This window comes from Sarcophilus harrisii, chromosome 1 (genome assembly GCF_902635505.1).
Source record: "Sarcophilus harrisii chromosome 1, mSarHar1.11, whole genome shotgun sequence".
In the NCBI taxonomy this organism is placed as follows: Eukaryota; Metazoa; Chordata; class Mammalia; order Dasyuromorphia; family Dasyuridae; genus Sarcophilus; species Sarcophilus harrisii.
Genome location: NC_045426.1, coordinates 315,778,492 through 315,791,749, shown reverse-complemented (window position 1 = coordinate 315,791,749; position 13,258 = coordinate 315,778,492). Strand labels below are relative to the sequence as shown.

Here is a 13,258-nt window from a genome sequence, read left to right as displayed (position 1 = left end):
ATTTCCTTTTTTTTTTACAGCATACTATCTCACATTCACATACCATAAGTTATTTAGCCATCAATTATGTAGTTTCCTAATTTTTATAGATGAATACATTTTAAAGTCTAAAAAAGTCTTTTTTACTGACTCCAGATTCCAGAGCTAGTATTTGGCAGAACCAGGAATTAAATATACATCCCTTCCAAGCCCGGTATTCTTTCTTCTCTATATGGAGATATGATGGACATTATCTCTAAATGATAATGTTCTTTTTGCATTAAAGACTTGTTTATTTGGGTCCCACTCATTGTCATTTTTTTTTATGTTGGGGGATGGAATTATGCCAGTCCACTTTTTCATACATGCTAAGGATAAATGGTTAGCACAGATTTCTGGGAAACCTTTAAAATACTTTCCAGAATGAAGTTCTTTTTTGAGTACATCCAAGTACTTTGAAAACATACTGATTCTTTTTGCAGGATAAAGGCATGATTATCTCTTGATTAACAAGAATTCAAATCACAAAATGTTTATATGGTGCACTACATAGCATGATTGACTTGTAAGCATTATTGTGCCTCCTTTAGATTGGTTTAGTAACTTGAAGATACTAAATGATATTTCTTTACAGATATTCTGTAGGTTAAACTTTGTGGTAAATCATCTGGGGAATCTGTGATTCCTGATTAATACGTTTTTATTAAAAGGCTTGATGCTATAATTAGACTTAGTTATTATTGTTAAATTAGTTAAACTGCTTCATTCACTGAGCCATGATCTGAAAGGCCAGTAGGAACATGACTAGAAGATTTCACATTTTTCCATTCTTTGTCAAGTGTCAATTCCACATTGTGATAATGTGAAGGATGCCTCTTTTGGATTTCTTGGATTAACTTGTCTCCTTAGCCAACTTTTCTTCCTTTTATTTGGATTTCCAGTACAAACATTTTAAAAGCCTAGTGACTAATAGCCTTACTCTTTATTCTTATTTTTATTTACTTTAGAGAAAATAGATTGTGGAATGTATTGTCTGTAGGTATTATTAAGTCTTTTGTTGAGAATAAAGAATAGATATGCTTCCTGGGAAGCAAACAATTTCTAAATCTGAGAAGTGGTTTAGACTTCAGTTGACAACTTAAAAGCCATTTATACTTGCAATTTATTTTGCTGTTGTAGAGCAATATAATGATATCACATTTCTAATATGACTAGCTATTGACATGCAACCTTCTGTGCTTCTATTTAGATTTCACAAAGAACATGAGTGTATTAATATTGGTTTCTTAGAATGTGATATTTTGACAATAGTTTTTTGTTTTGTTTCTGATAGTGCAGTATATGTTTGCTAAAGTCTGGTGTATGTTGACAGGCAAGGATTTTCATTGTTTTAAATTTCTTTCTTTCTCTCTTCTTTTTTTAAAAGCTATGCTTTAGATCACCTCCCTGCCTATATGGACTCTGAAGACTTACTTAGGCAAGTGGGCAGTCATGCTGGTGTTTCTTTAAACCCAAACCTATAGTCATATAACTATTGGGTTAATGGAGTTTTCTTAAAAGCAAGGATGTATCATAGGTCTGTTTGAAATAATTAGCTCTAAGATTTTAAGCTTGCAAATTTATTTCAAACACTGATAACATAAATTCATTTTATTGTTTCAATGAAAATAGAAACTCTACAGAAATAAAATGTAGCATGTGCATATAAGAATAAATTTTTCCTTTTGGTTATAACTATTTTTTTTCTGACTTGAATTAGTCTGTTTTACTTCATAGGAATGGCATTGCTTTAAGAATTCTAATATGTTTTCTTTGAACAGTATTTAAAGCTTTATTTTGTTTTTTATTTTGTTGTTTATTTTGTATTTATTCTGTTTCATATATATTGTACAAATCAAATTCACAACATAATTTTTATCTTTTTTAACAAAATATTTATTAAACTTTTTTCCTCCCTTTCCTTCTTTTCTTTTTCTTCTTTGCCTTCCTTTATTCTTCTTGCATGCCAGACAAGGTTCACTAGTTAGAAATGAAAAAATTAGGATCATTCCAGCTATCTCCAGACCTGGAGATGAAGAACAAGCGGACATATATGAGGATTTAGGAGGGCAACTCATAGAAGAGTTTTTAGAAAACAATCATCAGAACTGGCAAGAAACAAAGCTAAAAGGAATCCAAAGCTTTTACAAAACTAATGAAAATTATCACAAGCAAGAAAAAGTAAAATATAAGAACTGGCAACAGATGGAACTCCAAGAGCAATATAGAAAATTTACTGGCATATCAAATTTTGGTACTGAGTCAGAAATACTTCCTGTTTCCAGATACCCTAAGGAATATAATACCATAGATAGGAGAAGGAAAAAGAAAGTTATATGCAATAGTTTTGAAGACAGTGAAAGAAGCCAGTATGATCATAGAAACTTGAGATCTCATGATTCTATCTCAGGTGCTAAAGTAGTAAGTAAATCTGACATTAAAAATAAATTCTCAGAATATGCTAGTGCTGAAAAATATAACTTTTGCCACACTGAAAAAAAACCCCTATTTTACCCTATTTTGCGCCCATATAAAAATGGGCTTTTAGTTAAAAGTGGCAAGTGTGCCACCAAGTTGGAAAGTGTTGAATATGATGATTCAAATTGTCTTAAAGATTGCAAGAAGATAATTAGTTTAGAAGAATCCAAAACTAATTTTACTCCAGTAGATATTCCTGAAGAATCTGATAGTAGCATTTCTGATGAACTGCATTATTCCCTTGTTTCACCAGATGAGCTGGATAAGCTGTCTTTACTTTCATTTTGTCCATCAAATACCTGCCATTATGAAGAGTATCTTGAAAACTCTCATGTAACAAATCCAGCTTTCTCTCCACAAAGGCTGAATTGTGACGCCAACATGCATAAAGAGAACAAGGGAGGTCACATGAAAGTGTTAGTGCAGTCTCCTATGGAGGAACCTCAGGAGGAATATGTTGATACCATGGATGAGTTACAGTGTTTAGTGGAAACAGTGTCTGAATATTTAGCTGAGAAGGAAGAAGAAATCAATAAATTTAGTTCTCTTTCAAACTCTAAAACAAAATATAAACAGAATAGTACTTTTGATACTGTTGATCAGAAGCCACCAGTAGATCAAATACCACCTTTATCTTCACAGGAGACTGGCAAAGATAGCAAAGTCAAGACTCTTCCCCTCCCTGAGTTGACTGGAGTGAAAAACACAGTCAGCTCTTTGTTTACTTCATTCACTGAAAAGGTAGGCTCAGGCACAAAGCATCTCTCTGCTTCTGTGGAGAAGCTTGTTAACTTAGTTCCTGAGAAAACAGAAATCTCTCCCCAAAAGGAAAGTAGTTCAGATTCTAGGACTAGAGCCAGTTCAGTATCATCGAGCCTAAAAATAGGTGGCCAAATCGAAAGAGATCTTTCCATGTATTCTCCATTACCCTCTCAAACAAGTGACGATGCAAATGATGCCAGAAGGGACATAACCTCTGAAAATGATTGTAAAACCACTAAGACTGTGGCTCCAAGTCTTCAGGATTCACCAGAACCTATCAGAATCCAACCCAATCCATCAGAAAGTACTAAAAAGGACTCACCTTCCCCAGAGATTCAGAATTCAGTCATGAGTTCTATTTTTAATATGATAAATCCATTAAAGATGTTTTCAGAAAAGGAAGAAACAAAAAAAGTTGACCAGAGTATTCTAACAACAAAAGTAAGCCACTTAACAGTTGACCATGAGTCAGTACAAAAGGAAGCTACCTTAATAAATGACAATAATTGCAGTGTAGTGCTAGATGTGAATTATAAAGAGACTATTAGCCAGACCCAAATTCATCCATGTGAGGATTTGCCATCTTCAGGAGTAACCAATGAACTTCTAGACCCAGTTAGTTCTTCCTATGTGAAAGATAACATGAGGAGCCTTTCAGAAGAACAGACATGTACACATGTGCCTCACCTATCAAGTCAACAAGAAATATGTGCCAAAGATATATCAGGAGTTCCTTGTGGATCAGGTGGTAAAAATGAAAATCAAAGTGTAAATGAGGAGACTTCTTTACCACCTTTAAAGCCAGATAAAGTATCTGATGACAGTTTTTTTCTTAGCCCCTTAAAAAAATCCTTTACTCAATTTTTTCTTACTTCCTCTGAATCATCTTTAAAAGAAGCTTCATTTGTATCTATGGAAGCTCACCAGTCTTACGTTTCAGAAAGCAGTGCAAAGAAAAATAGACGCTCATTTTCCTTAAGTGGGAAGCTACATGTTCCATTTTTAGGGTCTCTTGGTAGTTTTGAAAAGCAGCAGGATTTAAAGGAAAATGGAAGCATCTTTCCTTCTATATTTAAATTTGCTTCCACTGACAACATTACAACCTCTTCAAATCAGTATTGTCATGGTCCACCATTAGCTGCTTCTAAAGAACCTAAAAGCAATTGCCCAGAAGTTTCAAAAAATAGTTCAACAAAGTCCGATTCCATTGAAACTATTTCCAGTCTTCCAGATGAGTTTAATGATACACAAAAAATCCACCAAAGTAATCACAATCTAGAAAATGGAAATCAATATGATAAAGATACCTTGGGCATCCCTATAGCTATACCCATAGTACACAATATTTCTAATTTTTCAGGAAGAAGTGAAAATTTAAATCAAAAAGTAAAAACTTCAATAGTATCAGATTCTTCATTAGTTTTAAATGCTGACTTCACAAAATTAACATCAGTTTGTGAAAGTAAAGATAATGCTCCTGAGAAAAGTACTAGTCAAGACCTACTTTATGGACAGCTAAGATTTTCTTCTGAAAGTTTACTCAGTCCACAAGAATTAAATATGAAAAGTGAAAGTCATTATCAGAGAAATAGTACCTCAGGTTTGCTTTCTGGAATATTTAAATTTGTATCAGATGAAAATGTGGCAGATGGTAAACCAAATGAGGTTAAGTTCAAGTCTTTAGATTTCAGAAAATGGTTAGATGTAAGTAGATATTCTAGCTTTGATGAAATGCCTGTGAACTCAGATGAGACTACCAATCAAGAGAATCATATTGTAAAGCAAGAAACTTCTAGCAATTTGACAGGCTTCTTATCTTTGCCTGAAAAGAAAGATAAAAGCATACAAGTAAGTGAGTCTTTAGTAGATGAAAACTCTACAAGAACAAATATACCAGATAAAAAGAACTGCAGTTCTTCTGAGTATGCTCTTTCTCATAGTAGTCCTAGTGCTCAACAGGAAGTTGTGAAGAAATCTTTATCTAAGGAACAGTTTCCTCGGCAAATTCCTGAGCCAAAACAACAAGAAAATTCAAGTGAATTGAATTCAAATTTACTGAGGAATACAATTATCTGCACATCAAATTATTACCAGACTTTTGAGGAAACAAATTGTCCTTTGGATTTTGAATGGAATTCTGACTTGAAAGATTTCTCTGGAGATCTCAATAAAATCATGCAACCAATTTATTATGTTTTAAAGCAAAATACCCTTCCATTAGCTGAGCTTTTCTCCTGCCCTCAATCAGATGGTTCAATAGTTAATCTTTGCCAAAAAGATGAAAACACAAATATATTAGAATGGAGAACAAATCCGGATGGTGTTGACTGCAGTGAGTTGCCATATGAATCACTTGACCAATTAGCATTTCACGAAGACTACTCAGTAAAAGAGAGTATGTGGGCAGCTAACTCATTGGATGGAAACTGTAATAATAATTTTCCACTTTTTGAAGCTAATAAGTATTTGTTTGAAGAATTGCCCATTGACTTAAGTTATTCTTCAGGTTATAACCAAACATTGTGGACTCTAATTGATCAAGAGTCCTTGGGAATGGATGAAACTTTTGCATTTTTAAATTTTGATTACAAGTATCATGAATGGTTGTCATGGCTTGAAAATGGAATATGGTGGCCATCAGAGAATAGGGAATATGGACATTATGTGTACAGTGATGGCCAATATATCTATTCTCTGCTTACTGATTCTACTGGGCAATATGTATATGTATATAGACCTGATTCTTATTTTCAAGAGTATTTGAACTATGATTTCCAGATGGATTCTATATCAAATTCTATGTTAGATGATAACATGATATCTATGTGTGGCTTCAAAGTCCTTCTTGGTAGTGAAGATGAATTACTTTGGTGTGGTAAAGAGAAGCAATTAGATGACTCTATTAATAAGCCTCTTGATTTGTCTATGGCATTGCACAGAAATGATAAATTAATGAATATGAATTTTGAAACCTTTTCAGAAATGGTTGAGGAATCTATATATTGTCAGAATGATCAGCCATTAGATTTTTCAGGATATAAATTTAAAAAGTTCAAAGTAATTTTAGGACATGAAAAAGAAAAAGCTGAATATCTTGAGGATATCCTTGATTTGAGAAGTCAACCCAAAAGACTTGATAGTTGGGATTTAAGTGGACAAACTCAGATAAAAGAGAAAAATAAAAGGCAATTTATAGGTAAAGATTCATTACATGAAAATTCTGATTTCCATATGCAACAGGCCTCTTCTAAACTAGCTGTACCTTTGGTTTTTCCTGAAAACACAAGCACAACCCCTAAAGATCTACCAAAGAAGTTGCCTACAAATAAAATGACTTCTTTTTTTTCTACTTTGGGTGATTTGGTGGAGAAGACTTTGAATTATGATAAAAATGGGTCCTTTGAGACTTCTGCCTTGAAAAAAATGGACATACAGTTACAATCAACTGAGTTACCAAGTGATGACTTTTCAAGTGGGTTATTTGCAGAGAGCTCAGAAACTATGGAAGAAACTCCTAAGAAGGATGCAAAGAGACAAGCCATTTCTAATATTCTAAGTTCAGAAATTACTAAAAATCAAAACACTCATGTGAAAAAGGAAAGTTTAAGATCAGCTTCACAATTAAGTCAAATAACTCCTGATGTTAAACCAGATGGAAAAGGGCATAAACTTATTACAGCTGATCCTATTCTAACCCTTTTTGGATCTCAGTCCGATAAAAATGAACCAAAAGAATTTAAACTTCCTAAGAGTCAATCTTCCATAGAACCAGAGGAAACGCTATTTAAAAGTGCATTGAAACTTTTTGGTTGGGGAGAAGATTCTTCTGTAACTACAGCAATAGATAAAACCCAGACATCTGGATTTTTTGACTTCTTTAAGACCCAGAGTAATAAGGATAGTTCACCAAACCTGGCAAGTAGTAGTGGTAAAGAAGAAAAGGCACAATCCCAGGAAAAGAGAGAATCTACAGGTATTTCATCTCTCTTTGGTTCCCTTGGAGATCTCTTTAAAGTAGATGTGTCCCCTTTACAGTCAACTGAGAAAGTTTCCACTCCTTCAGGTATTGACAGCCAAGAAATCATCATGACAAGCACTGATGTCATGCAGCCAGGCAGCCAGGATGACAATGTACTTCCTTCTACTACGCCAATTTCTTTATCAAGAAAACCTAAAACTAGAGTCCTGAACAAACAGGCTACTATTCATGACAATGAGCCAAAGGAATCTTCAATTGGAGAGATCCAAAGAAAGAATAGTTTAGGAAAAGGCATCTTAGGAGATCAGCCACTGAGTTCAACTCCCTATGTTAATCATCTTGAAAAATTATCCAAAGACTCTCCATTGGAACATAGTGGAAGTTTGTCTTTAGTGACTATGGAGGACTCGCGAGATAACCAGAAGTCTTCTGATGCATTGAATGGAATTAATTCAAACAAACAAGATGTGTTTTTTGGCATGAAAGGGAATTTTTCAACCACTGCAAACTCTCCATCAAATTCAAAGCTTCCAACTAGCAAAAGTATATTTTCTTTTTTGACTGAAACAGAAAAACCTAAAAAAAAAGCTCCTGACAGTAGCCCACATGCTAAATTTCAAGAAGGAGAAGGATTATTTAAACTACCTTCCTTCTTTTCCTCTAGGGGTTTTAGCAGTAAGAAAAGTGTGTCTCAGAGTAGTTCCAGTTTTGGTTTCTTTGACTTGTCTTTTTGGGACGAAAAGCAGCAAAATACTGTTGAGAAACAAAACCTTGGCAACGTATCTCCTGTGACTTCTCAACCCTCTAAGCTGCCATGTGATTTTGTAGCCACCAACAACAAAAAGGACAGACAAGAAGGTTTAGATGGGAAAATAGATATCTCACCTATGGAGGCATTGCATGAGCAGAAAGTGGCTACTGGCACTCTTCTCCATGACACTATAGATATCATACCTGATGTGGTCAAGTGTAATGGAGAAACAAAAACCCATTCACCAGATTCTCCGTCTTTAGTTCAGGTTGTTCAGTTACAAAAAGACAGTTCTTATTCTCTAGAACATCAAGCACCAGAGAATACTTTACTTGTGGACACAGAAACCACAAAACCCTATTTGGAAACACCTTATGAAAAAGAAGATTTGGGTCAGAAAAGTTCTACTAGTAATTCCCTATGTAATTCCTTTTCATATGATATCCATATGTCTGAAAACCTAAATGATCTTAGTGATTCTACTAACATTCAAAAAAATGAGAGTTTAACAGGGGACCAATTAAATTTGCCTAAAAATTTAGTCAAGCAGTCAACTAATAATGATAACTTACAGCAAGACCTTGAGTTAGCCCCTTTCTCTAATCAGCCTTTGAATACATTGAATTCACAGAGCAAACCTGTAGAAGCCCCAGAAGGAAATTCAGTTTTGGATTCCTCATCAGAAATATTTTCAGGCTTCATAACTAAAATGAAATCTTTCTCTGGGAGAATGAGTGAATCTCCCAAAACATTCTCTGGACTTTTCTCCCCATCTCAAATGGCAGGAGGAGCTTCTCAATCTCCAAAGAAAAGTTCTTTTTTTGGTCTTTCATCTAGCACATCATCTCAGACTCTCACAGGAGACTTGTTTAGCATATTTAAAAGTCCCAAGCCAGAGACTCATAAGCAAGATTCACATTTCCAGGTGAGTTCCCAGCTTCCAGACAATTGTCCCAGAGAGGCTGTGGAATCAGTATCTCAAAAAGAAGCCAAAAAAGAAGAAAGCTCAGAAGCTCTTCCTTTGGAATCAGCTATCAATGACCCTGAAAGGGCAGGAGGAATTGAAAAGTCAGAAGCTTTGACAGATGGCTCTAGATTGAGAACTGAAATAGAGGACAATCAAACTCTTCTCATTGAACCCAAAGAACTTGAGTTAAATGCTTCTGATTCTTCCATTTCAGGGCATAATGATGTAATGAGAACATTGCCTCTGAATAATGCAAGGGAGAATGGAGCATTGCAAGACACTGACGTAGAGCACACATTCCAGACAGAGAATATTTCAGTTACCTTAGAAGTGGAAACAGACCCTGCCTGTATAACCACCCAGACTCCTCTCCTAGCACAGGCTCTCAATGGAGTTTCTGAACCTTGTCTAAGTCATACTCTGGAGCCAATATCAGACCTGCCAATTGCTCAGACAAGTCAAGACTTATTGGAATCATGTTTAAATAATGAATTAAAAACTGAAAATACTCAGGATGATCAGGCAAAAGTCAATTTGTGTCTGCTCAGCCTAGACAGCACAACAGAGACCAAAGGACAAGTGGAGGAGCAATTGGAGAAGTGTACTGTTCCAGAAGCAAAGGAAGAAACTGGCCAGTGCCATGCCCTGAAGAACCTACCCACTGTTCCCCCAGAAACAAGCCATCAAAAATCTAGATTTGACATTCCAAATATGCCTAATTTGCCAAAGTTTGATTTCATGTCCTCTGCTGCTGATCGTGGGAAATCATTTGGCTCTTTCTTTTCTCCTGTGTCCTCTTCTGGGAATAGAGTTTCAACAGAATCTGGTTTCATGTCAGGTTTTAAGAAATTTTCAGTTTTATTTGAAGGAAGTAATGAGGAAAAAGGAAATGCAATAGATAGCGGCTTAAAATTAGGATTTGGAAAGAAGCTGGACATTCCATTTCTGTGGCAAAAAGAAAACAAGGAGAGTACTGCTCAGGGGCCTCCAGAGACTCTTCCTCTAGTTTCAGTAATAGGCAGTGATCAAGGCCAGGGGACTCCAGAGACCCTTCCTCCAGTTTCAGTAATAGGCAGTGATCAAGGACAAGGGACTCCAGAGACCCTGCCTCCAGTTTCAGTAATAGGCAGTGATCAGGGTCATAGCCAAAGTAGAGAAAATATGGCTACAGTGTCTCTTGATGTACCTGGAGCTAATGTTGAACTAGTTGTATCCTCCAGCAATCAGGACATCATGCAGAATGCATTCATCAAAGACCTTGCAGGGCCTGAAGTGATTAATAGCAAACAAGAAATGCTGGTATTTGAAGAGCATCATCAGACCGGGAATATCTTATCTTCCTCCATGGATCTCATAGAACAGGAAGGCAAACTTTGTCCCAAGTTTGAGCAGCTGCCTCAGCAGAAGGAAAAGCAAGAGCAAGAAATTGTGCCTGACAGAGGACTTCTTACTAATGATGACCCCTCATGCAAGCCCCAGCTGACACTGAAAGGAATCATGGAATCAGTGACTGAGAAAAGGCCTGTTTTCAACAGAGCATAATAAATGGTTTTAAGTAATTGACCATTTATAATGCAAGTGATATAGAAGTAGATCTAAGACCCTGTGTTGTCATTCACAGCCTTATTATAATACTGTCTTTTTCTAGTATCTGTGTTTAATGTTAGAGGTAGGTAGAATAGACAGTTAATGTGTCAGTTTCTACAGCCTGTTCCCTTTTTATTTGTGATGTTTTTGTGTTAGCTTATCTATCCCATTCCCTCTGGGGCTGTGCTCCTGGGTATACTGCCTTGAAGAGTTTAGTCATTTACTCATTTGCCTCATTTACTTGTTTAAGAGTCTGCTTTTAAAGAGCATTATTCTGATGCTTGGGGTGAGGGAGAATCTGTATTGCATAATGAATGAGTGAATATTAGGGTCAGAGTAGATGGCAAGGAGGAATATTAACCAGGAAGAAAATCAAATGTTCTAAGTATTCAGTGAAAGTGGGTCTAATTATTTCTTTGTGTCTAAACTACTTAGTCAAAACCTCTCTTGTTCTTTTGTATTTAGGGGACAATTTTTTAAACTTCTCATTTTTTAGTCTTCTGTGGTACTTCCTTCAAAGGCAGTGAAAATGTAGATATAGCTAGATATGGATGGACAAAGAATAAAAACAATAATAATTCACATTTATATAGCACTTGTAGATTTTCCATGTAAATCTTAATCTACATTCAACTCTTGCCCCCAGGCTGCTTAGATTTATGAATTTCCTTCCCTCCCATTAGTCTTTGATTAGGAGAGTAGGTCTTTGATGTTCTTTATCTGTTTGTCACTGCCCTTGGACTTAAAGGGAGTTGTAAAGTCAGGAGAATTCCTAAGTAAGCTGAATCACCTCTACTCATAGGATTAGAATACTGATCCTCTAGAAGTGATAGATCTATCCTTTGATGTACCTGTCACAGATTATCCCAAGACATTGTTCATGACATAGATATAAAGGGCAGTATTTTCTTTGGAAGAGAGACACAATCAGGTATAAATGAAGAATGCTGCCTTACCTTTTATGCCTGGGCCAACTGAACTGGAATGGTCATAGCCTTTGCCCAAGTAGAGCCAGTAATCACTGGTTCAATTTATGCTCAGGAAACTGCTCAGAGCAAACCATGACACATTTCCTATCCCAAGAACATTAGTAAGGGTTATTGGGACTGGCCCAATAACTTTCGTTTTTGAAAAAACACTCTAATTTCTTTCTTTCCCATTAAATTTACTCTCAGAGTAGATGAAGACTTGGCTGTCTGTGGCAGGAAAGTATCTTGCCTGCCTTCCTCCTTGGGAAATTCAGCTGCTTCTGGTTTTATAATATTTTAGTAAGGAAAAAAACAAAAGTGTTTGGAGCTGGGGAGAAACAAACAGACCCATGAGGTAGTTGGTCATTTTTATATCCCAAGTCTATATTTTCAGGCCCTGTTGAATTTGTGAAGCATCCCTGGGCTTCCCAACTGGAAGACAGAAATAATAAAAGGATAGCTTTATTGGCTACCTACAGTGGATTAGTCTTCAGTCATCCTTTGAGAAGAAATGCCTTTTTTTCTAAAAAAAAATATCTCTGCATAGTTTGGTATCACATTCCAAAGACAGGCTTGTGCTGTGGATTTGGTTAGTTAATAGTAAACCTAGGTGGTTGGCCTAAGGTAGCACTTTCCTGCTGTTTTTATTTCCTCTTCCATGCAGCCTGCTTTGCCATTTGTACACTGCCAACCCCTCCCTTAGCTTCCTTCAGTTGCCTTAATTAGTTCTTGGTGCACAAGTGGATTACTTATGGAGGAATATAGTAATAAAGTATAGAGAAAAATATATAGGGAAAATATATAGAAGAGTATATAGGGAGAAGAATATATAGGGAGTAAGAGTAGGGGTAGGGTGAAATCTATGGATCTGAATAAAAACATCTGGCATGGTTCCAATCTTAAAAATGGATTATATCCAATTTATTCAAAGATAGATTATGTCCAAATGATTGAGTGAATTACTATGGGAATCCTACCTGTCATGGGTATATGTTTGTGATTCTTCCTCTATGGTCAAAAGTATAGTTGTTTTAGTCAATAAAATAAGATCATCCACTAGTAGAGTTTCTGTGGTCCTGATTTGTTCTTTCCATGGTTTATCTCAATTTGTGACTGACAGCAGAATGAGCAGTACCATTTTCCTATGGTTCATATAAGAATTAATCATTTATATTTTCAATGATAAGGAAAGAGAAAAGGGAGACTTCACTTTAATGAAATAAAAGTTTTTTCAAAGAATCAAGATCAACCAAGTTTCATTCAGAGAAATAGTAAAAATTAATATAATATTAAATCATTTCATTTCCAATGTTCTAACATATTCTATAGGAAATGAATACAAAATTATATTTCTGACAGCCACTGGGTAAAAATTTCCTGAGAAGGTTGTAAGGTAGGAAGAAATTTTTAGGTAAAAAGTACCACACTATTTTAAAAAATTCCAGATCTTGTCAATAGAAATATAATGTGCAGGTAAGAAGTCTTTGAAACTGGATACAAGACTGATGTTAAAGCTTTTGGCAAACCCAGGAGTCAACTCCATTTTATATTTTTCCTCTACTATAATTTTTGTTAAGTAGGAAGTAGTTCTACTAAACTGTGAAGGTCTTTGCACTGAGAACCTAATGTGAAATCCCTGATACTGCAACATTTTCTTTACTGATTCTTAAGCGCTGCCTGGGTACTATTTTATATTCATTTCCTTTTTCCTCTCTAATTTCTGACTTGTCTTTGTTTTCTACTTCTTC

The 13,258-nt window shown here is 35.5% G+C and overlaps 2 protein-coding genes across 8 annotated transcripts in view; both read left to right on the top strand.

The window, feature by feature from the left end:
- LOC100918963 (protein unc-13 homolog B) overlaps positions 1-13,258 on the top strand; it is a 327,802-nt gene that overhangs the window by 184,874 nt on the left and 129,670 nt on the right. The gene's annotated exons all lie outside the window — the stretch shown is intronic.
- LOC116420454 lies at positions 1,816-13,258 on the top strand. The gene has a single exon (XM_031945385.1). The coding sequence runs from the start codon at positions 2,224-2,226 to the stop codon at positions 10,495-10,497; it is 8,274 nt and encodes a 2,757-aa protein (XP_031801245.1). The 5' UTR covers positions 1,816-2,223; the 3' UTR covers positions 10,498-13,258.